General features: G+C 43.4%; 2 protein-coding genes across 3 annotated transcripts in view; one reads left to right on the top strand and one right to left on the bottom strand.

The window, feature by feature from the left end:
* Positions 1–456: 456 nt before the first annotated feature.
* LOC137648056 (uncharacterized) lies at positions 457–1,725 on the top strand. Its single transcript, XM_068380998.1, has one exon. The coding sequence runs from the start codon at positions 457–459 to the stop codon at positions 1,723–1,725; it is 1,269 nt and encodes a 422-aa protein (XP_068237099.1).
* Positions 1,726–5,006: 3,281 nt separating this feature from the next.
* Positions 5,007–25,203, bottom strand: part of Zip99C (Zinc transporter Zip99C) — a 135,365-nt gene continuing 115,168 nt past the window's right edge. For both annotated transcript variants that reach the window (XM_068381645.1, XM_068381646.1), the window contains exons 5-8: positions 14,868–15,025; positions 7,923–8,094; positions 5,981–6,082; positions 5,007–5,481 (exon numbers count right to left, since the gene is read on the bottom strand). In XM_068381645.1, coding sequence (XP_068237746.1) covers positions 5,309–5,481; positions 5,981–6,082; positions 7,923–8,094; positions 14,868–15,025 — 605 coding nt within the window. In that variant the 3' untranslated portion in view covers positions 5,007–5,308. The remainder of the gene's footprint in view (positions 5,482–5,980; positions 6,083–7,922; positions 8,095–14,867; positions 15,026–25,203) is intronic.

Below are 25,203 nucleotides of genomic sequence, written 5' to 3'. Positions count from 1 at the left end.
GATGCAGTTTTAAAACAAATGTGCCAAGGGAAGGTCACAGGACAGGACAACATTCCCACTGAACTTTTGGCCCACGGCGGTTTAGTCCTGAAGACACGTCTACACTCCCTCATACTAAAATCAGGGGTGGAAAAACAAGCCTCCAATGATTGTAAAAATGCAATCTTTGTCACCATTTTCAAAAAAGGAGATAGAAGAGAATGAAGGAATTATAGAGGGATATCCTTGCTGTCAATTGCAGGGAAGGTCTTGGCAAAGATCTTACTAAATAGATTACAAAATGCAGCAGAAACAATCATGCTAGAATCTCAGTGTGGTTTCTGCCCACCTAGAGGAATAATAGCCAAGATTTTCTGTGCTCGCTAACTACAGGAAAATTCAAAAGAACAGCAAAAACCCATATTACTAATTTTCTACGACCTCAGAAAAGCATACAGCATCATACCAAGAACAGCCATGTGGTCTGTCCTCAATCGCTTCAGAATCCCTGAGCTTTCTGTTGACATGATCAAAGTCCTTGATGATGGGATGACAGCTAAAGTAATCCACCACAGCAACTTGTCAGCCCTCTTCCCAATCACATGTGGACTAAAACAAGGATGTGTATTGGCGCTGACCCTATTCTCTTTATACTTAGCTGCCATACTATATGAAGCACCCCACAACAACCCTGTCGTTGCGATAAAATACAGGCTAGATGGAGGAATTTTCAAACTGGCCAGACTCAAATTCCAGCGCAACACCAACATCATCAATGTGACAGAACTTCAGTATACAGATGACAACACTGCCATAGCCGACACCCAAGAAGAACTCCAAGAATTGGTGGACAATTTTCATGCTGCCTACATGTGTTTTGGCCTAACAGTTAATAAGGCCAAAACTAAGATATTGGCCAAGCCAAGACCAGGGGAAAATCCACCCGTAACTAACATCACCATGGATGGAACCACCATTGAATGCATCAAACACTTCCCATACCTAGGAAGCATCGTTTCCACCCAGAGTATCTTCTTCAAAGAGATTGAAAACAGGTCACAAGCTGGCCACACTGCATATGGGAGACTAGCCACCAGGGTGTTCATGAACAAAGATTTAACCACCCATACAAAGGTGATGGTATATAACACCATTATAGTATCTACCCTGTTATATGCATGTGAGACTTGGACCCTTTATAGTAAGGACCTCGAAAACCTGGAACAATTCCACCAGAAAAAACTGAGAGCAATAATGAAATTCAAATGGAACGGCGATGTGTCAAATACAGCAGTCCTTGAAAGAGCCAATGTCATCAGCATCGAGGGAATGATCACGAAACACCACCTAAGATGGTCTGGCCATGTGATGTGCATGGAGGACACAAGACTACCAAAGAAAATACTCTTCAGTGAATTAAATACAGGTGATTGTCCTAGAGGTCGCCCTATGCATGGATTTAAAGACCAACTTAAGAAATCCCTCAAGGAAGCTAACATAGATCCCAACACCTTTGAAGCTTCAGCAAGCAACAGGAACAAGTGGAGAAACAAAATTAAAGTGGGCACGGACCTCTTTGAAGAGAATAGAAGAGCCAACCTGTTACCTAAACAACAGCAATGGGCAGAAAGAGCAAGTCAACCACAACCACCTCCCACGATTCAGTGTGATCGATGCCTTCGATTATTCAGGGCACAAATTGGTCTTACGAGCCATAAGAAGGCTCACCACTCCAACAATAATTAACTGACTATCACCGTCTCCTCTATTCAACCTTCTATTGAGACTGAAAACTATGATATTCGGATACGAGTACACGCCGCCGACGACTGTAGTGTACATACCATCCTCACGTACTCAGGAAGAGATTGATCAATGACACAACTCCATCTGATCAGACGTTCTTAAACATTCGCAGGTTCGGTTGAGGACACTGCATTTGGTTTGAGACTGACAGTTGTGTGTACTGACACTTCTTTCCACTGTGAGATAATTTTCAGCATGCAAACCTTCTAGTATAAAACTGAACTCGCATTGCAGGAGTTGTGTACTGATACTTCTTCTATTATGAGTCAGTTTTTAACATACACAGTGAAAGAGAGAGATCAGGTGTCCAGGAATGGGTAAAGAAGGGTGGTGCCTTTTATCCTAACCAATAATACATGTGCTCAGCCTCGTACGAGACTGAGTGTATGGTACAGTATATTTTTCCTCCATTTCGGATAATTTTGGATAAGCTTCAGTTTTAAGTTTATGAAAACCTGTACCGAGTACCTAGACACCTCCCCACGAGGATTAATTCTTTGGGACCAAAGCATCCCTTCCTTGCACATGTGGGAAGGGATTATTTGGAGTCATTAATATGCGACTCCTAACAGTCGGTCCCCTGAACTTTTCCGATGACATGTCTGCTACTCATTCTTCCTCAAGAAGTGGCAGTGTAAAGAATCTAATGAAGATGAAGCAAAGGAGAAGGAAAAGCTCGAAGTTTGCCTTCTCCGGGGTAGTGCAAGCCTATGACAATGCTCCCAAGGGGAAAGAGAACTCAGGGGACTCTTCAAAGAGGCAGCACTACCAGGTGATAGGTCCTTACTGCCTTTCCAGAGTTGAGAAAACAGCTGTGAAAAAGAAGGACAGTGCCCCTCTCATTAACACTCGGTGGTAACAAAATCTCCTTCTGCTGACGGAGTACAGCGATGTCTAAAGAATGCCAATTTCCTTATGTAATACGTTCACGTCATCATAAGGCTAGACTAACGAGGAAATGAACAGCAAACAGAAATGCTTCCCAACAGCAACAAGTAAGTGGATACTAAGATTTGCATTAGAAAATCGTCACACAGCTACAGTTATAAGGAAACAACTTCATATCCTTGTCTTCTTCCGTAATATCCCTTGACCACGATAATCTACCAACACATTTACTTAAAACAAAAGCAAAAATAATAAAAAAAACCCAGATATGAGGACTAAAACAGCCAGTTATGAGGACGCACAGATGTACGTCTATTGCTCAGCGGCCGACACCAAAGTGGGAGATCAGTGCAGAGGCCTGTCAGGTGGGCAGGGCTTCTCACCACCCTCTAGCTATTACTACTGTCTCATTAAGTTTTAATGCACAATTCCAATTGGTTTGTATTTGTGTAAGAACAAATATAGTTTTCACTAAAAAATGCAACACTATAACCAACTCGCAAAGCACTATATTTCTAGTTTATAGTACAGTACACATAATATCAATTTGTATTAATACTTAGGCTTATAAACATGAACAGTTCAATGCAATGTATTCAATGTGCAAGTTACAGTTCATTTGTCAGATTATGTTACTGAACATCTGAAAAGTTATATTGTGGGCTATTATAGCCTTTTAATGCTGTAATCTTAATGTGATATGATAAATGTTAGTTAATACAAAAAGGATAAATATGTAGCAGATGAATAAATATAAAACTAATGAAGGTGAGTGACAGGTACTGCAACTTGCCTTTAAAAGTACTTATATGTCAGATCATAAGTTGGTAAATCAATTTGTTATTATTTCATACTAGGCAATAGTAATAAGTTAATTTAACAATATATGATTTACACATACAGTACATAAATTTTTCTAAGGAAAGGCTACTTAAAAATGCACTTGTTTTAGCTGTTACCTTAAACCTGATGGTCCTGAAAATATGTTAGGAAAGTTATGCAAACTTAAAGAGAAAGATTAAATACTTTAAAGTTATGAAATACAGTACAGTACTAAAAATGAGAAACAAAACAAAGGTGACAACCTATTCATGATAGTAGGAAATACAAACTTTCCAAACATCTCAAGATATGGAAGGTAACTTATTCTACTCCTTTCAAGAAAACGGTTCCGATGACTACTTGTAGAAACATGCACAAAAACAGTTGAGTTGACAGGCTCCTTTAACATCCCTTACTTATAATACAAATCTCACATGACTATATAATGTTGTCATGTACATCTCACAGACTATGTACAGTACAATAAACATTTCTAGTATGCACTGAGCATACTGTGGTCACACATGCTGTATAGCTTAGGCAACAAACAATAGAGTAATGTAAAAATTACAGTATGCAAGTACTGTACATACATATTGCAAAACAAACTAAGTAGATAAGCAGTACTTATTTTAGTAACAATTTAATCTACAATACGATATTTGTCAAGTATGACAATTTCTTCATGAACAGACTCAATACACTTACCTAAAAATACTCAAACCTCACAGAAGGATTTGTTTGGAAACAATTTTTTCCAATTATTTAAAAAAATATGCATGTTCTCAATTCTATAACTGCCCTTTGAAAATGCTCATTTTTACATGAAGATAGCTTATTCATATAACTCACCATTCACAACAGTTACTCTCCATTGAAATAATTTTCAGAGCAAATTATATAATGATAATTTTAAATGAGCATTTCTTCTACGAAGTTACATATTGGAACAAATTCAAGTCCATAATGTAATTAAGTAGTACAGAAATTAATGCCCAAAAATATGACTTCAGATGCATTGTCTGAAATTAACATTTTGTCAACAAATTCGTAGTTTTAGATTAATCTAGAATGACTCAATCCAATGCTGTATGTGCAACAATAGGAATTAGGTCAATAACACATTTCTTTGTCTCATTACCGCAGAATATTAAATAAAATACTATCACAATATTTCTTGGAATAAGTAGATCACTATATTAAAAGAAAGTTCTGTTACTGAGCATTTAAGTAAACCCAGTCTTAAGTAGGAATAAATACAAATTATAAGATGTTGCAATTGCAAAAAGTTTCTTATCTGAAAATTTTGGACTGAGCTTTATAAAAAATTAAGACAATAAAATATCTTGAGTAAATTTTTTTCTTTTTTTCAAATAAATACACCATAAAAGTTGTGCATCAGTCAAACTAAATTCTGAGAAAGCTACACAGAAAGGACAGCTATTATAGGTAAAATTACTTGGATAACTACCCTAACACAGAGAGGAACTATTAGATAAAAAAATATATGCCATATTCTCTCTCAAAAGTGACTGACTATCTTCCAAAAAATAAAGCTAGCAGCTACCACCTATATATTTCAATCCTTTCCTTCACAAATGCATCGAGAGTTCCCAAAGCATGATAATGTCAATTTTAAAAATATGCTGCAAATTGCAATACAGTTTTGTTACTCTGTGAACCATTTCCTGGGAGAGAGAGTGCATTCCTCCACTTGGGTAACACCGATTAACATGCATGGTTCGGAGTTATTACCCCCAAATTACATCTAAAAATCACAGCTCGAAGCAAGAGATTTTAGAGGCACCATATCTTAGCAGGACACAGCCACTGCAGCCATGGTGAAAGTGCCGCACAGGAGACACAGGAGCTGAGCGCAAGACTGTGCTGGCCGTTCCTCTTGCAATAACTCCGGTAGCACAGTGACGAGAGCGATATTTAAAAAGCCCCCAGCAGTGAAGGATAAGATATAAAACTGGACGCCTCCTGCAATAAAATCAATATCATAGTTTTCATAAAAAACCTAGAAAATCTTTCCACCAAAATTGTAATAAATAAAAATATCTTACATTCAATAAACTATAGAGCATTAGCAGACTGTCCTGGGACTCACAATTTTTATAAGAATTCCAAATGGAAAATAACATATTCTGCAGATCAGAATGATCAAAACAAGATACCACTAGCAGTACAACACTTTAATTGGATAGTAGCTGTGACAATCTTTATGTGATTTCAATCATATCTGTATACAGTAAAGTACATATGCAAACTCCTTATTATTTGATTCACAGTTGTCATATAAGAGAAATGCTAAGTTTGTTTGCAAAACAGTGTATAATAACAAAATTGCAATATTTTTTTTTTGTAATTATAATTTCACTTATAATTTACCAATCAAATTTGATTAAATGATTCATTACACCTTCAAACAAAAATACCAGTTCTGCTGTAAATATTGCAGCAGAGCCAACAATATGCTTACCTAGTAGTTCTGAGGTACCTATGAAGAGTGTAACTAAAGCACCCAGCAATCCAATGCCAGCAGTGTAAAGCTGAGCAAGAGTCGCTTCCCAGCGACTAAAGCCTGGAAGATTAACAATTGTAATGAATCAAATTCTGCAGAGCCTTTGTAGTATTGAAGAGAAGCAATGAATGTCATTTTAGTGGCTTGATAGCTACAAAATGAAGCTTTATATCTTACACCATGAACACCTCTTTACCTTTACTTGCAAGGACTAAAAAAGTACTATGGGGCTATAGTGCTTTATTTCAAATGCATGTAAATACATGTATTCAATTAAAAATAACAGGATACAGCATTAGAAAAATTCATTGACAAAAAGCTATTAGGGATAATATGATTCAAACTTTACTTTCCCTCATCTTTAAATATTAACAACAAAAGGACTGATAATTAATTATGTTAATAATCAATGGATATAAAGACTAGCAGTAAAAATATATAAAGGGAGATGAAGTAGAAGACTACATGGTAGGAAGAGAGGATATAAGGAGCTTGGAGGAATGGAATCCGGATCTTGATACAACAGAGATGAAGATAGAAGATATTCTGAATAATGACATGACAGGTAAGATTGAAAAAGATGTTAAGAGACAATCATGAAGAGGTTAAGAAGATTACGTCTGAGGCCATTTAGCACCAAGGTGGAACTGGGAAAAACTTTGCAGTTGCATTACAAAGTAAAAGTTAAGAGAAGTTACACAAGAAGATGTAATAAAATGATTGGGAACAGATGAAAGAAAAGCTATTAAGTGGGTATATCTATAGACCCAAAGGGATGCAGCTAAGACCCTCCCAGTAATACCTGAAGTACACCAGGTTGAGTGTACTGACAGCTCTAACCCCCTTGTAGGATGAAGAGCTTACGATTACATGGGCTGTTGGAAAAATGGAAGGATAAAAAATACCCAGTACCATCAACTATATAGCAAGTGTTCTGCTAACAGCTCAGGAGCCATTTACACAAGAACTACCCAGATTATATGAAAACTTGATAAAGGAATGGGTGAGACCAGATGGGTGGCAGGAAAAAAAAAAATTTAACATCCTATATACAAAAAACGAAATGATCTACACTAGAAATTACAGAAGAATATGAGTACTTGAACATCCTGTGAAAATATGGGTAAGATGCTAAAGCAAAGGTTGAGAAGTATTGTTAAATCAATAAATATTTTGGTTTTGTGCCAGAGAAATCAACAATATAGGCAAGTTTTATGATGAAGCTTCTACAGCAAAATTTCTATGTAAAGAGGAAGATAATATACGATATATATACAGGTCTCAAAAAGGCATCTTACATGGAATCAAGACTAAAAAATTTGATTGCTAATCATAAGGCACAGAATGATGGATGGGCCTCTCGCTCTAGAGGCCAACTGCAACTACATACTGTAGATACTGTAGGTCAGGTCAATGTTTTTACCAAGGGCTGCTACTGCAGTAGCAATAACTGGTAAAACTTTGACACTGCTGCACAGGTGGTGAACATAGTCCAGAATTTATTAGTTAAAACCATGATTAATGAAATAAGACAAGAAGCTGATAAGGTGCATTGAGCTAGGGATGTTAATATGCCACAACACCACGTCTAGGGTGAAGGATGTGGCAGGTACATTACATCATTAGCTATGTATCATCTAAATAGAGAAATCTCCAAAGAAATAAAGCAGGGCAGACCGCAGAGAGCTGCTATATGCCAACACGTTGTGTTAACAGAAGAATCAGAGGAAAAGTTTATAGATATGTTTAAAAGATGGAGAAGTGGAATGGAAATTACAGCAATGAAAATCAGTACAGTATAGGTAAAGCTACTTTAATCTCATGATAACTATAAAGAAAACAAAGGATAATTCAACAGTGAATAAGGAAATAGAATATCATTGACATAATTCAGTTATACCTGACTTAAGTAGTATGGCAAAGTCCCCAATCTCATGGGGAATTTCGTGAATTAGAATAGCACCAGTGGTGAGAAGGCCAGTTTTATACGAGACCATAAAAGATCCCGCCACAGCCAATCCATGGGTGAAATTGTCAATGCTGTTGGCAATAAGGTTTAAGTAGCCAGTTACCTGTAATACAAAGTGTTTGTAAAAAAAAAAAAAAAAGAGATGGCTCTCCATTCAATGAAACTTTATATTTCTATAAAATGTTATTTTGATAATAAAATAAATTTTTGAATATACTTACCCGGTGATTATATAAGCTGCAGCTCTGCTGCTCGACAGAAAACTCTACGTAAAAAATCCGCCAGCGATCGCTATGCAGGTAGGGGGTGTACTTCAACAGCGCCATCTGTCGTGCAGGTACTCAGTACTCATTGTAAACAAAGAACTCAATTTTCTCCTCGGTCCACTGCGTCTCTATTGGGGAGGAAGGGAGGGTCCTTTAATATATAATCACCGGGTAAGTATATTCAAAAATTTATTTTATTATCAAAATAACATTTTTCAATATTTAACTTAGCCGGTGATTATATAAGCTGATTCACTCCCAGGGGGGTGGGTAGAGACCAGCAATAAATGTTTACATTATTATGAGCTAAGGATTTTTTATTTCATTTTAGCAGTTATCAAAATAACAAACATAAAATAAATAAGTACCTGGTAAGGAAGTCGACTTGAACAATTACTCTGCCTTTTTAAGTACGTCTTCCTTACGGAGCCTCGCGATCCTCTTAGGATGCTGAGCGACCCCTAGGATCTGAAGTATGAAGGGTTGCAACCCATACTACAGGACCTCATCAAAACCTCTAATCTAGGCGCTTCTCAAGAAAAGAATTTGACCACCCGCCAAATCAACCAGGATGCGAAAGGCTTCTTAGCCTTCCGGACAACCCAAAAACAACAATAAAAACATTTCAAGAGAAAGATTAAAAAGGTTATGGAATTAGGGGAATGTAGTGGTTGAGCCCTCACCCACTACTGCACTCGCTGCTACGAATGGTCCCAGGGTGTAGCAGTTCTCGTAAAGAGACTGGACATCTTTAAGATAAAAAGACGCGAACACTGACTTGCTTCTCCAATAGGTTGCGTCCATTATACTTCGCAGAGATCTATTTTGTTTAAAGGCCACTGAAGTTGCGACAGCTCTAACTTCATGTGTCCTTACCTTCAGCAAAGCTTGGTCTTCCTCACTCAGATGGGAATGAGCTTCTCGTATTAACAGTCTGATAAAATAGGATAAAGCATTCTTTGACATAGGCAAAGATGGTTTCTTAACAGAACACCATAAAGCTTCTGACTGTCCTCGTAAAGGTTTAGTTCGTCTTAAATAGAACTTAAGAGCTCTAACAGGGCATAAGACTCTTTCTAGTTCATTTCCAACCATATTTGATAGGCTTGGAATATCGAACGATTTCGGCCAAGGACGAGAAGGTAGCTCGTTTTTGGCTAGAAAACCAAGTTGTAAAGAACATGTAGCCGTTTCAGATGAAAATCCGATGTTCCTGCTGAAGGCGTGAATCTCACTGACTCTTTTAGCTGTGGCTAAGCAAACCAGGAAAAGAGTCTTTAAAGTGAGATCTTTAAAGGAGGCTGATTGTAGCGGCTCGAACCTTTCTGACATGAGGAATCTTAGTACCACGTCTAAATTCCAACCAAGTGTAGCCAAACGACGCTCCTTCGTGGTCTCAAAAGATTTAAGGAGGTCCTGTAGATCTTTGTTGTTGGAAAGATCTAAGCCTCTGTGACGGAAGACTGATGCCAACATGCTTCTGTAACCCTTGATAGTGGGAGCTGAAAGAGATCTTTCTTTCCTCAGGTATAAAAGGAAGTCAGCTATTTGAGTTACAGAGGTACTGGTCGAGGATACTGATACTGACTTGCACCAGTTTCGGAAGACTTCCCACTTCGATTGGTAGACTCTAAGAGTGGATGTCCTCCTTGCTCTAGCAATCGCTCTGGCTGCCTCCTTCGAAAAGCCTCTAGCTCTCGAGAGTCTTTCGATAGTCTGAAGGCAGTCAGACGAAGAGCGTGGAGGCCTTGGTGTACCTTCTTTACGTGTGGCTGACGTAGAAGGTCCACCCTTAGAGGAAGAGTTCTGGGAACGTCCACTAGCCATCGAAGTACCTCGGTGAACCAATCTCTCGCGGGCCAGAGGGGAGCAACTAACGTCAACCTTGTCCCTTCGTGAGAGGCGAACTTCTGCAGTACCTTGTTGACAATCTTGAACGGGGGGAATGCATATAGGTCTAGATGTGACCAATCTAGGAGAAAGGCATCTATATGAACTGCTGCTGGGTCCGGGATTGGTGAGCAATATATTGGGAGCCTCTTGGTCATCGAGGTTGCGAAGAGATCTATGGTAGGCTGGCCCCATGTGGCCCACAGTCTCTTGCACACATCCTTGTGTAGGGTCCATTCTGTTGGAATGATTTGTCCCTTCCGACTGAGGCAATCTGCCATGACATTCAAGTTGCCTTGGATGAACCTCGTTACTAGAGAAATGTTCAGATCTTTTGACCAGGTGAGGAGGTCCCTTGCGATCTCGTACAACGTCATAGAGTGGGTCCCTCCTTGCTTGGAGATGTACGCCAAAGCCGTGGTGTTGTCCGAGTTCACCTCCACCACTTTGCCTTGAAGGAGAGACTTGAAGCTTTTTAAGGCCAGATGAACTGCCAGTAGCTCCTTGCAGTTGATATGCATTGTCCTTTGACTCGAGTTCCAAGTTCCCGAGCATTCCCGACCGTCTAATGTCGCGCCCCAGCCCGTGTCCTATGCGTCCGAGAAGAGAACGTGGTTGGGAGTCTGAACAGCCAGGGGCAGACCCTCTCTGAGGCTGATACTGTCCTTCCACCAAGTCAGGGAAGACTTCATCTTCTCGGAAATGGGGATCGAGACCGTTTCTAGCGTCTTGTCCTTTTTCCAGTAAACAGCTAGGTGATATTGAAGAGGACGGAGGTGTAGTCTTCCTAACGAAACGAACTGTTCCAGGGATGATAGTGTCCCTATCAGACTCATCCACTGCCTGACTGAACATCGTTCCTTCTTCAGCATGTTCTGGATGCATAACTGGGCTTGACTTGTTCTGGGGGCCGACGGAAAAGCCCGAAAAGCTTGACTGTGAATCTCCATCCCTAAATACACAATAGTTTGGGATGGGACCACTTGAGACTTTTCCATATTGACCAGGAGACCCAATTCCTTGGTCAGATCTAGAGTCCACTTTAGATCCTTCAGACAGCGACGACTGGAAGAAGCTCTTAGAAGCCAGTCGTCCAAATAGAGGGAGGCTCTGATGTCCGCTAAATGAAGGAATTTGGCTATATTCCTCATCAGCCTCGTAAACACAAGAGGAGCTGTGCTTAGGCCAAAGCACAGGGCTTGAAACTGGTAGACAACCTTTTCGTAAACGAATCTCAGAAAAGGTTGGGAGTCTGGGTGGATGGGGACGTGAAAGTAAGCGTCCCTTAGGTCTAAAGAGACCATCCAGTCTTCCTTTCTGACCGCTGCTAGAACGGACTTTGTGGTCTCCATGGCGAACGTCTGCTTTGTGACAAAGACATTCAGCGCACTGACGTCTAGCACCGGCCTCCACCCTCCTGTCTTCTTTACCACTAAGAAGAGACGGTTGTAGAAGCCCGGGGTTTGATGGTCCAGGACTTTGACTACCGCTCCCTTTTCTAGCAAGAGAGACACCTCCTGTTTCAATGCTCGTCTTGTCTTCCTCTCTGTACCTGGGAGAGAGATCGATGGGAGACGTTGCTAGAGGGGGTTTTCGTACAAACGGGATCTTGTACCCCTCTCTGAGCAACTTCACAGATTGTGCATCTGCGCCTCTCTTCTCCCAGGTCTGCCAGAAGTTCTTGAGTCTGGCTCCCACTGCTGTCTGAAGAAGGTGGCAGTCAGACTCTGCCTTTAAAGGACTTGGTTCCTTTCTTCTTCCCAGGTCTCCCTTCGGCACGAGCACCTCCTCTGCTGGAGGCTCTGCCACGAAAGGGCGGAATAAATCTGGACGCTGGAGTGTCCATCCTTGGTCTTGACAAGGTAGGCAAAGGGGTGGCTTTGCGGGCAGAGGACGCAACCAGGTCATGGGTGTCCTTCTGAATCAAAGAAGCAGCAATCTCCTTAATCAAGTCCTCTGGAAAAAGGCACTTGGAGAGAGGAGCAAACAGAAGTTCTGATCTTTGACACGGTGTCACTCCAGCTGACAGGAAAGAGCAAAGGTTCTCACGCTTCTTGAGGACTCCGGATACGAACGATGCAGCAAGCTCACTAGATCCGTCACGTATGGCCTTGTCCATGCAGGACCTGATGAGCAAGGAAGATTCCTTCTCAGTCGGGGATATCTTCCTGCTCAAAGCTCCCAGACACCAGTCCAAAAAGTTGAAGACCTCGCAGGCTCTAAATACTCCTTTCAACAGATGGTCTAGGTCCGAAGGTGACCAGCATATCTTAGAGCGTCTCATGGCTAGCCTGCGGGGAGAGTCTACAAGACTTGAGAAGTCGCCCTGGGCAGAGGCAGGAACTCCCAAGCCGAGAACTTCTCCCGTGGCATACCAGACGCTCGATCTGGAAGAGAGTTTAGCAGGGGGAAACGTAAAGGCTGTCTTCCCTAGACTCTTTTTGAACTGCATCCAATCTCCTAAAACTCGTAAAGCTCTCTTGGACGAGCGTGCGAGGACGAGTCTCGTAAAGGCAGGCGAGGATGACTGCGTACCTAAAGCAAACTCTGACGGAGGAGAGCGTGGAGCCACAGACACAAACTGGTCCGGAAACATCTCTTTGAACAGAGCAAGAACTTTTCTAAAGTCCAAAGAGGGTTGCGTGGACTTGGGCTCGTCAAGGTCCGAATGTGGTTCATCAACGTGTGCCGCATCGTCATCATCAGAGAGTCCATCATCCGAGAATTGAGGAGGAATCGGCAATGGAGTAGGTATCGGCTGGTCAGCTGAGTCCGGTCGCACGGGTGCACGCGTGACTGAACCGGACGCAACGTCATGGAACTGTTGCCCAGTCTGTGAGCTGGCAACAACCATAGCAGCGCGGGGACGCACAGCGTCTACTCCAAACTGTCTAGTCTGATGTGGGCGAGCAGAGGCAACCACACTGGGTTGCGGAGGTTGACGCACCGCGTCAAAACAAAACAACTTTGACGGTTGTTGTACCTCGCGAACGTCAACGGAAGGTTCCGTGCGTCGCTGAACGTCAACATGCGGCTGGCAGGGTACACTGGAACGCATGGGTGGCGGGACTCTCTCAGCTGGAGTGCGCAAGAAGGTCGCCTCAGCGTCCACAGGACGCACAACCGTGGTTGGTTGTAGGCAAGAGGTTGGTGCAGCAGCAACCTTCTCCGCACGAAAGTCCTGCATCAGAGACGTTAATTGGTACTGCATGGTCTGCAGCAAAGACCACTTAGGGTCTGCAGGAGCAGGAGCGGCGACAGACGGTGTAACTGCCTGAGGCGGTACCGCTTTGCCTCTCTTAGGAGGTGAGCAGTCATCGGAAGACTGCAGCGAGTCCGAACTGACCCAGTGGCTACAACTGGGCCGTTGGACTTGCGCGGAAGGGACCGACTTGCGCTTAAGAGGTCGTGAGACCTTGGTCCATGGTTTCTTACAAGAAACCTCTTCCGCAGACGAGGAATAAATGGGCTCTCTCGTCTCTGTGTGGGTGGGGCGATCTTGGGTAGATACGCCCGAAACCACGGAGGGAACGTCTGTTCGCTGATTAAAGCCTCTCGAACCCTTTGGTCGTACGACATTGCTTCTCCCCTGGACTTGGGAGCTTGCAAGAGGTCCCGGACTAGGAGGACGACAGGCACGAACAGACGAACCCTCAAGCGCAACACTATCCACAACACTATCACTCACTTTATCACTTCCCACTGCACTCTTACACTTCAGCTCCTTGACGTCCGCCATGAGCTGGTTACGGTCACTAGCCAAGGACTCAACTCTCTCACCCAGAGCTTGGATGGCACGCATCATATCTGCCATCGACGGTTCCTGAGTGCCAGAAGGGGGATTAGGAGCAACCACTACAGGGGAAGGAATAGGTTGTGGGGCATGAGGAGAGGAAAAATCAACGGAACGAGATGAACTTCTCCTGACTCTATCTCTCTCTAGCCTACGTGTATATTTCTGGAATTCGATAAAATCGAATTCCGAAAGCCCAACGCATTCCTCACATCGATCTTCCAATTAACAGGTTTTATCCCGACAATTGGAACAAACGGTGTGAGGATCGATAGAGGCCTTCGGAAGACGCCTTGAACAGTCCCTAGCATTACACTTCCTGAATTTAGGGACTTGAGAAAGGTCAGCCATTTTGAATTGGTCAAAGGGGAATTCAAAAACTATCCAAAGTCATCAACAAATAATCCGATATCAAAAAAAGAATGCAAGGATTTATTGAAGAGAAAGCCTGCACAGCGAAAGCTCAAAACTAGAAACGTGTACTTCACCAAATAGTTGTGAAAACAAATCCAGTTAGCAACAGCGAATTAGTAGGTCTTGCCGGTAGCACGACAGAGAGAAAATTGAGTTCTTTGTTTACAATGAGTACTGAGTACCTGCACGACAGATGGCGCTGTTGAAGTACACCCCCTACCTGCATAGCGATCGCTGGCGGATTTTTTACGTAGAGTTTTCTGTCGAGCAGCAGAGCTGCAGCTTATATAATCACCGGGTAAGTTAAATATTGAAAATTACACAATTACTAATAGTACCCTTGTTGGTAACATATTGAAATTGTTTTGTCCTATACTGTGCTTTCTGGCATTTGGAATTAAAAACACTAACAAAGTAAATTATTTTCAGTATGGTATTACTTTTTATCATTGAGTAAGTATTCAATTAAAGAATGTCAGATTTCCTAGAATATATCTTACTCCTAAGGCTTACCTCTTTCCTATTGGTATTAGAACCATCTTTGACTGTGTTATTGTTCTCAGGGGAACTGTGGTTCTGTACAGCCAACATCTCCACTATGATGAAGACAAAGATCCCAGCCAAAACACATAGGCCTACTTGAGTGAAGGCTTCATGAGGCTCTGCTCCCGCTGAAAGATAAAGAAACTTGTTATCAACACAAAAATCTAATGTAAACATATATTTGTATACCCTCTAAACATAGTTGGATTTGCATGCAATGAATAACTGAACACAAACCTTAATGTTCATAAAGGCATTTTTAGGGATGTGGATCATTCATACAACATATAAGTTAGTACGGCTGTCATTTTTTGAAGTACATCAACTGCAATGGCAAGAAATCTAGAGGATTCTTTTTTTTATTTGTCTACTTTGGGATGTGCAAAGCTACACTTGTTCTTTTGGAGCACTTAAAATTGTGTGGTACCTGGAACATCCTAATATGGAATACTGTCATCTAATCTGGAGAACCAATTCCATTGTTCGTAGAATTATTAGGTTGAAAGTTTTCTGTTTCATTAATGAACATATTTCTTTTTCCTTTTATAACAGTATGAATCATGCATTTATAAAGTATAAATAGTATGTCCTACAGTTATTATAACATGGCCTCTTCTTAATCACATGCTTTGCGGGAGAATAGATATCTGCAAGAGGTATTATTCTTATATCTAAGGTAATTTCATCTCAATGCTCTTCTTCAAAATTTTAAATAAAGGGTTTCCATCTACTTAAGAAACCATTTTGTTGCTTTTACCTTGGATTTATTTAACATCCTAAAAGTTATTGCCTCTTCTTTGTTCTAAAGATATCTCTTTTAGAAACTGTTCATAAGAGCTTCTGACTGTATGGTGAAACTGCACTCCTCACCATTTCAAATGTTTGGCTTTGCCATCCCACATATAGCTTGGAAGAACCCACAATTTCCACATCAGTCATATCCAGCATAAATATCCCATTGCATTATGCTGTCTCATGAATCATCTAACCTGTCTCTTTTTACAATGCAATAGCATGTTTGTCCTCACTAGAGAAGGGAACCCTATGGCCACTCACTCTTTTTGCGGCACGAGCTTATTTATGGAAAACTGCGCCAAAGTGTTTTCTTTACTATGTGCCAGTTACTCAGTTATAAAAGACTATTTTGTGAGACTAATATTATTTATAATTATTAAGTCTCACCTGTTGGTCTTAAGGGATTGTTCACTACTGAAAGAGCTCATATTCCTCCAGGTAGTAGGTAAAAATTACAGAAACCAGAATACTAATAATTACATTTTTAATCTCTTACTCACCTGATGTTCATATTACTTCTCATTCTGAAGCTTAGTTTGAGTGACATTTACTCAAAAGTCACTTTTAAAACCATATCCTTAGTAAAAGAAGGAACATTCTGGCAGTAAGTGATTACTGACCTGTCAGTGTCTCTTTGTCTTTTAGTGACTCATTTGTGATCAGACCTCTCCAGACTGTTTGCTTATTACTGTGTATTAAGATATCTTCCCCTGGTTTTGTTAACAATTACTAAATACAGTACAGTATGCATGGAAAATTATTTCCAAGAGATCATGATCTGTATTTCCTTTGTGTATAGTGCCGGGGACAACAGAATACTGTGACTTTAAAACTGATGTGAATAGTGCGTTTCCTCTAATGGAAAAGTACGCTCCAATGGTGTCTATCAAGTTTACAGATCAAAGCGTAAAGGAAACTTGATTTAAGTTTAGGGGAAAAGCCAAGGAAGTCTAGGTTAGTTGATTATAGCGGGGCTGAGGATAATAATGACACGCCTTCATCTTTAAACAATTCACATAATCAGTCATCTTTCGATAGTGATAAGCTGCATACACTATAGACATTGATAGCTTTCTTTGTTAAAGTTTATGAGTCCACTGAATTCTCTCTTAAAAGCGGTAATTCTGGTCCTACCTGTCCTATTGCCAAACCTAACTTAACTCCTTTCCCAGCTTGAGTCTAGAGTTAATAGTTTCTTGCAGTAAAGGTTCTGAAAGTTTACTGAGCAGCACAGTATTTCAAAAATCTCTCACAGATCTTTGAATACTTTATTCACTTTAGGCCCTTCTGCTGCTAAATGCTTGCAAGCCACAATAATAGTCGCTCTATAAGACAACAAGATTATGTGGCAGAAGAACGCGTGGGTAGTTTGATCCTTATATCTCTCAACTCGCTAAACTAAAGTAAGCGATTCTAAACAATCTCATATTACTTTTGTGGACAGCATGGCACCGTATTATTCCATCAAATCTTGAGAGGATGAACTAACTTTCAACTGAAGTCAATCGTTTTCATCATGATTCATATGACAGTGTAGGTCGTATGCTTGCAAGCTCGGCCGCTAGCTCATCCCGGGTTAACTCTAGTGGGGTAAATGTAGGCGCTAGTTCAGCTACTGCTAAAATGAGTCTTTGACATGCATGTGCAGCACCCGCCTTACCAAATGTTAACATGCCGAGAAATCAGCTGATTTTCATTCAGCTCAAGCAGTTCAACCTGTAATACAGGAAGATGAAGAGAAACAAAACACAGAGGCAAACCTTGAAAGTGAGAAATTATCTCCTTTTCAAAAACTTATGTAACCTTATTACTCAGAAATAACATAATACATAGATTAAGGTAAGTTTGGAAACTGCTTATTTTTCCAAATCTGCAGAGTAACTACTCCAAAGATTCTATAGACCTCTTTGTTCTCAATTTTGCAGTGAACAGAATAAGACAAATTTGTAGATAATTTGCATTTTTCCTAACGATACAAGACTTAGCTATTTATTTAGGGGTATTACTTTCTGAGAAGCTGAAATGATGAGCCATTAAAATTTTGTGAGGGTTATCTACCCACACCGGGGGGGGGGGGGGGGGTAGCTTACTATCGCTCCCACTCACACACCAGTGATTTAGCTCACTTTCCTTGGAGGTAGGACTTCAAGGGGGATAGGGCTGGCGGGCAAGTTTGTATAAATAGCTAAGGTTTGTATCGTTAGGAAAAATACAATTATCAACGAATTTGTCATTTGTTCCGTAACTGGAATACAAACCTACGCTATCTATTTAGGGATGACTCACCCCTTAGGAAGGGTGGACATCCCTCTCAATCTGGCTTTTGGCTTTACCAGGGGGCTCCTTATCTGAGAATGTTGGTACTAAAAATAAGGAGTCCCTGCGCCTCACTAAAACCTTGCTACGCAAGGTCAGCGGCCTACACAAGCTGTGTGTTGAGATATTTATAAGTGTGACTGTCTAGGAAAAGTTATTCCGAGTTTTTGTAGGAAAAACTATTGTAACCAAGACTTTCCCAATACCACCTCGTCAGGGTATGGGGACGCAACAGTAGTGTTTTAATACTAGGTAAACAAGGGAGCATGGTTTACCTCCAGTGGTTTGAGGTCTGCTTATGCAGACAACCCAGGATGCTGCTTTCCCCAAGAGAGGGGAGGATGAAGAAAAGAATAAGAGCCAGTCAAACCTTTTCATTCACGCAGACTAAAACTGGGTAACAGTGCCCTCAATATTCTGCTACTTGTCCAATAAGGAGCTTGAGGTATACAGCCACCACAGGACCGATAGAGATCGTATCGAGTTCCTGTGGGTCACGTCTTGCAAGAAAAAGGTTTTGAAAGTCACCTGGAGCATTCACACCCTTCCTTGTAGGACCTGCATCACAGAGTAATTTGCTTAGAAGGGCCAGGGGCATAGCTATGCCCCTGATATCGTGGGTCGACTTGTTGGGTGAGGATCTGGATTCAGAGCGTAATTGATGACTCTGTGAATCCAGAAGAGAGGATGTTTTGGTGATCTACCTTACCCCGGGTACAGTAACAGATGATCTGGATCATCAGTTACTGAGTGGAGACTTGTTGTTTACGAACCGTCACCTCTGGAGACAGTGTCTGGCAACATACTCGGGGACGAAACTGAACATTGCCTTTCACCCTTCTCATGAATGGCCGATGTCGAAAGAGAGACCATGAAGTTCCTCGACTCGTTTGGCCGCTGTCAAAGTGTGTAGGAACACTTGTCTTCTAAACCCGGTGAAAATTTGTTGCCTGCTGAAGTGGAACGTAAGGAGGTCTCCTTAGAGACCGGAGAACTCGAATCATGTTCCGAGAGGGAGGTCTCAATTCCGACTGGGAAAAGGTAAGTTGTAAGTCCACATGAGCTAGGAAAGATCTAGCGATAAGGGGATGTCCCTTTCTTTCAGTTTGAAGGTGAGGCTCAAGGTTGAGTGATTGTCTTTACCTGCTGAAACTGAAAAGGAGGTCTTTTCCTCCTGCATATACTCAAGGATTCCGCTATTGCTGGAATAGAGGTATCGAGTAGAGAGATACGCTTTCCCATGACACCAACCACAGAGTACGTTATACTTTTCCTGGTAGACTGATGCTGAGGAATTCCTCAGATATCTAGACAACCTTTTACAACTTATTGCGAAAAGCCTCTGTGAGAGAGGAGGTACAGGGTAGTCTCCAGGTGTACAATCATAGCGAAGCTATTGCTTGTGTTAAGATATCGAAGTGTCGTTGTCTGTGACATGGAGAGGGTTCTCTTGGAGGCTCTATCAGGAGTTGCAGAAGGTTTGGAATCCGTTCTGCGTAATGCCATAGAAGAGTTATGAGAGCCCTTGAGAGGCTAACCGATGTTCTAGCCTTGTTGAGTACCTTTCTCTTCAGACAAAAACAGGGATGAGACGGAAACGTAGTTGTTGTGCCCACCGTTGTTGGCATATTTCTTGCCAGAGAGCCTTGGGGTCTAGGACTGGGGAGCAACAGAAGCCTGAGGTTCAGGGGCGTTGCGAACAAATCCATAGTTGGAGACCCTCGTAAAATCGGGATTTTGTCGACTACAAGGTGATCCAAAGACCATTTGGTACACCTTATCCGAGATGTTGTGCTCAGATTGTTGGCAAGCACATTTCTCTAGTCTGGAATGAAGCGGGCTGATAGTGGTACCGAGCGGTTAGTATTTATACTGTTAGATGGGAAGAGGCTGCAAGCAAGTTCCTTCTTGCTTGTTGATGTGAGCGTGTTGTCACTCATCACACCACTGAGTGGCTCATTAGGAACTGATGAGGCTGTTGAAGGACTGGAAAGTTGGCCTTCATCTCTTAAGAGATTCAAGTGGAGGTACTTTGACTCTGTCCAGAGGCCTGAGGTTGTGTGGTGTAGCACTATGGTCCCTCCTTCCTTCCTTGGATGTGTCTAAGTACAGCATCAAGTTCGAGGAGTGGGGAAGGATGAAAAGGTTATACCACTCCGTAGATTCTTGACTGACACCCATCCCTTGAGGTTCGTCCAAACTTCTGGTCCCATGAATCAGAATGTCTGGGGAATCAAAGGCCTGATTCCAATCGGACTCAAGACGCCACAGGAGAGAACAAATATTGAGGCAGCAGTTGGAGGCTAGACAGGCCAGAGATGATAGGTGTCCGAGGAAAAAAATAGCCACTCTGGGCTGGGAGTTCTTCTCATTTTGAGAAAGGGTCTTGTGACTTTTCTACGCCTGTCTTTGATGAAAAGGTTTTCTGGAGATTGGTGTCTAGAATCATTCCCAGATATACCAGTCTTCTGAGAGGGAAGTAGGGAAGACTTCCTAAGGTTTACCATGATCACCCGATCTTGATAAAAAGGCTTCAGAAGTTCCGTTGCTAACGCAAAGTTGCCACTGAGTCTGCTAAGGTCAGTTAGTCGTCCAGAAACGGAGGAGATGGAAGCCGATCTTGTGAGTACAGGATGGATGCTGTGGAAAGTCCGAAGCACAGTGCCCTGAACTGGTGTTTCATGTTTGTCTAGACTGAATCTTCAATCCTTCCTAGATGGATGGTTTGGGCCTGGAAGTATTCGTCCTTTAGGTCCAGAGTCCAAATGAATACCTGTGGTCTTAGCTCTTGTCCAAACTCCTCCAACATGGTGTGGATATCAACCCAAAGGGACAGCTCCTTGCGGATCCTTTCGCATGGGAGATTGCTGACGCTGGGGTCTTGACTCATGGTGGAAAGGATGGGACACGATACCCAGTGTAAGGATTCTTCCCTGGGAGAGAACTCTAATTGATAGAAGTAAGGCAACGCTTAACCGTACCATGCGCCTGACGGGATTGATGCTATTCCTTAGAACAGAATCGGTCTGGCGAATGTTAATCAATGGTTAATGCCTGGATATTGTGGTTGCTGTGCAGTTGGAGTGTGTTTGCGAGTAGTCGCCTGTCGAAAGGCCGTTGATGGGGACTGTCAATCGTTTGCCGATCGCTTTAGTGGATTGGTGTGAAGGCGAACGGTGAGTAGCGAGAAGTGTGTTATATGACTTCCAATCTAGGGAGCCACGGGCAGAGGTCGACTAGTAAGTCTGACTGACGAACTGCTGGTGAACGGCAAACTGCCGATGATTCGGTGAATCGGCGATCTGTGAGCCAAAGATGGTAACTGACAGGCAGATGAAGGCTGTCTGGTCAGTCAGCCAAGAAAGGTTGGCGATTAATGAGTTGGTGATTGGCTTGGAGAGCCTCGAGAGACAGCAGAATGGTTTAATGATCATCAGTTGGTGATTGATGAGCCATTGATGATCAGCGCTCGATTGCGCACTGGCGATCGGCAAGCTAGAGATCAGCAAGCTGACGATTGGCTGGTCAGAGATCAGCAAGCTGACGATTGGCTGGTCAGAGATCAGCAAGCTGACGATTGGCTGGTCAGAGATCAGTGAGCTGAGGTCGATGATCAAAGAAAGACGAGCTGCCCATCGGCGATCTAGTGATCAGCAAGCTGATGACTGGTAATTGACTAGCGATCGGCACGCTAGCACTCAGAGATCTTTAGCAATTGGTGAGACTGGAGTTAAATGATCAGAGGGAGATCAGCTAGCAATTGGCGATCTGGCGATCAGTGAGCTAGCAATCAGCAAACTGTGATCTAGCGATCAGTCAGTTTGATGATTTTTCATTGGTGGAAGATGAGCTAGAAATCGGTGAACGGCGGTCGATGAGCTAGTGATTGGCGTTCTGGTAATTAGAGATTTGCGAGCTAATGATAGGCCATTTGCAACGTTCAGATAGTGTTTGCTGACAGTGGTACTATCAAGAAAAACTCCTGAAGAGAAAGGGACCAAGGGTTCACTGTGAGGAGTCTCGACCAATGGTAGATGTGGTTGATTCGCCTTGGAAGATGGAATCTTCGGGATCTTGAATCATTCTGTGAAGCCTCTTCCCTCTTTTCCTGGCGGGCATGCTGTAATGCGTTTGCTGAGCAATGGTAACCTGTCAAAAAGTTTTCATTCTTTTTGCCTCTCGTGCAAGTGTGCAGGAGAGTACCGGAGCGTTGGCACATAGGTTGATGCTAGTGCTCAGTTTCTGCTGAAGCGCAGTTTTCGGTGAATGTGCAGGCAAGCACTAGGGCACAGGAGAGCACTGGTGAGCAGGAGAGCACTGGTGAGCAGGAAAGCACTGGTGCGCAAGTGATTGCTGGCTCTTTGGCAAGAGCTGGCTCTTTGGCAAGAGCTGGCGCATTGGCGAGCGCTGGCGCATTGGCGAGCACTGGTGCTTTGTCGAGGGCTGGATCTGAGAGCACAAGTGAGCAGGAGAGCGGTGGTGCGTCAGAGGGCGTTGGCGCGGATAAGGCGCTGTGCAGTCTCCCTAGAATGCGCAGGAGCGTGCAAAAGCGCACAGGTGCGCACAAGTGGTCACAAGGGCGCGATAGCGGGCGAGATCTCGTGCGTAGGACAGCGCTGGTGCGCGCGAGAGAATGCTGGCATGCACGCAAAGGAATGACGGCGCACGTGCGGGGAGAATGCTGGCCCGCACAGGGTAGGATACTGGCATGCGCACGTGGGAGAATGCTGGCGATCGTAGGTTGGCTGGTGAGCACTGGCGAGCTGGCAAACGTTGCTCTCTGTAATGGTAGGTCGGCAGGTCAGCTGGTAGGACGATCAGGAACTGGGATGTGCCCATTGGAAGGGCGAACATCCACCGATGGAGATCGCGAACCATCCACACAAGAGTCCAGGACCGAAGTCCGAGGACTAGCTGCAGCGTCATCAGGAGAAGGTCCAGGAACAGATGATGCCCCTGAGGGCCGGTGGATCAGCAAGCTGACCTTCAGCAGTAGTAATCCTCCGAAGAGGAGTCTCTATGAGTGGCCCTCTCGCGAACGAGAGGTGTGATCACTTCGCAGGAGAGACTTGCCTAAGACTATGCTCCCCCCCCCCCCCCCCCCCGAGGGAAGAGAGACTCAGCAAGGGGGGAGCGTAGTCTAGGAAAAGACAGCAATAGCAGTAGGAGTCAGTGAAGTGACGAAGATGAAGGGAAGTTCTCCCTCGGAAGGGAGAAACAACCCCACACCTGGGGAGGAAAACTCTCCCTCGGAAGGGAAAGTAGTCCAACCCCTGGAGGCAAACCTACTGGTAGCACTCAAATATCTGACAAAAGCGCTGCCTGAGGAAGCATAGCCGGAGTGAGTTCCTCAAAGATGAAGTGCTGATCAGGTGCTCCACGGGTATACTTCTAAGAGAAGGGATGACGCCTATGATGATGTCCTCTGAGGGTCGGCAGTGACAGCAGATTCCCCAGGCCTGAACAGAACAGCTCTGTTTCGTTGGCTCTCTTAGTCGAACGAAGAAGAACTGCAGCGCTAACTTAGGAAAAATAGAATAAATTATGTAACAAAAAACTTCCTGGAACACCTAGTCCGCGAAGGAGACCAACATCGAAGGGAGAAAGGGAGCAGAGAGTAACTGTAATAAAACAAGAATTACAATTATCTAAATCAGCTAAAAATTTGACAAATTCGGAGATAACTTGTATTTTTCCTAACCATACAAATCTTAGCTATTTACATGGGGTATTACTTTCGGCAAAGCTGAAATGACGAGCCATTAGATTTTTAACGAGGGTTAACTACCCTCTCGCTAGCTAGCGAGGGGGGTAGGGGAGAGGTAGCTAGCTACCCCTCCCCCCTCACACACCGGTGAACTGATTCACTTCGCTTAGAGGTAGGACTTGCCTTGGGGGACAGGGCTGGCGGGCAAATATGTGTAAATAGCTAAGGTTTGTATGGTTAAGAAAAATACAAATTATCTCCGAATTTGTCATTTGTTCCGTAACCGAAATACAAACCACGCTATTTACATGGGGTGACTTACCCCTTAGGAAGGGTGGAAAGTACCAGCCATACTGGCTTTGGCTTTGCCCGGGGGCTCAGAATCCGAGTGAGCAGCACTCGAGAAAAAGAGTCCCTGCACCTCGCAGGTTCCTTGCTCCGCAAGGAATGTGCGGCCTACATAAGCTCGTGTGTGGAGGGATGAAGTGTGACTTGTCCTAGGAAGTTGACCTGAAGTCCCTTAGATGGAATTCTAGGCTAGGACGTTCCCAATACCACCTCATCAGGGTATGGGGGACGCGACAGTATTATCTTAATACTAGGAACACAAGGAAGCATGGTTTACCTGCAGAGGTTTGAGGTCAGCTATGCAGAGAACCCAGGATGCTGCTTTCCCCAAGAGAGGGGAGGATGAAGAAAGAAGTAAAGGCCAGACATACTGTACTTCTTTCATTCATGCAGTCTAAAACCGGGTAACAATTCCCTCAACCTTCTGCTACCTGTCCATTAAGGAGACTGAGGTTAGACCAGCTGCTGTGTAACCACCACAGGGTCGATAGAAAACGTATCGAAGTCCCTGTAGGTCACGTCCTGCAGGTAGTGGGCTGTGAAGGTCGTTTGACGCTTCCAGACTCCAGCTTGTAGAACCTGCGTCACAGAGTAGTTCCTCTTGAAGGCCAGGGACGTTGCAATGCCTCTGACGTCGTGTGCTCTAAGGCGACGTGACGGAGGAGGGTCTGGATTCAGGGCGTGATGGATGACCCTCCGAATCCAGGCTGAAAAGGTATTCTTGGTGACCCTCCTCTCCGTCCTTCCTGTGCTCCCAAACAGGGCTTGCACGTGAGGACGAACTGCAGCTGTTCTTAAGATAACACCTCAGACTCCTTACTGGGCATAGTAGGAGATGGTTTGGGTCATCTGTTACAGAAGGAGACTCGAAATCCTGAAGGAGTCGAACCGAAGGTCCGGGCTCCAAGATTTTGCGACTAGTGACCAACTCAGGGACGAACCTGAACGTTACCTCCCCCTCTCCTCTTGAATGGGCGACGACGTACGAGAGACCATGAATTTGGCTGGCACGCTTGGCCGAGGCCAGAGCGAGCAGGAGCACCGTCTTCCAAGTCAGGTGACGATCAGAAGCCTGGCGTAATGGTTCGCAAGGAGGTCTCTTGAGAGCCCTAAGAACCCGAACCATGTTCCATGGAGGTG

Source organism: Palaemon carinicauda, chromosome 10 (genome assembly GCF_036898095.1).
Source record: "Palaemon carinicauda isolate YSFRI2023 chromosome 10, ASM3689809v2, whole genome shotgun sequence".
NCBI classification, from domain to species: Eukaryota; Metazoa; Arthropoda; class Malacostraca; order Decapoda; family Palaemonidae; genus Palaemon; species Palaemon carinicauda.
Note: the sequence above shows the minus strand (reverse complement) of the source record. Positions and strands in the feature narration are given on the sequence as shown.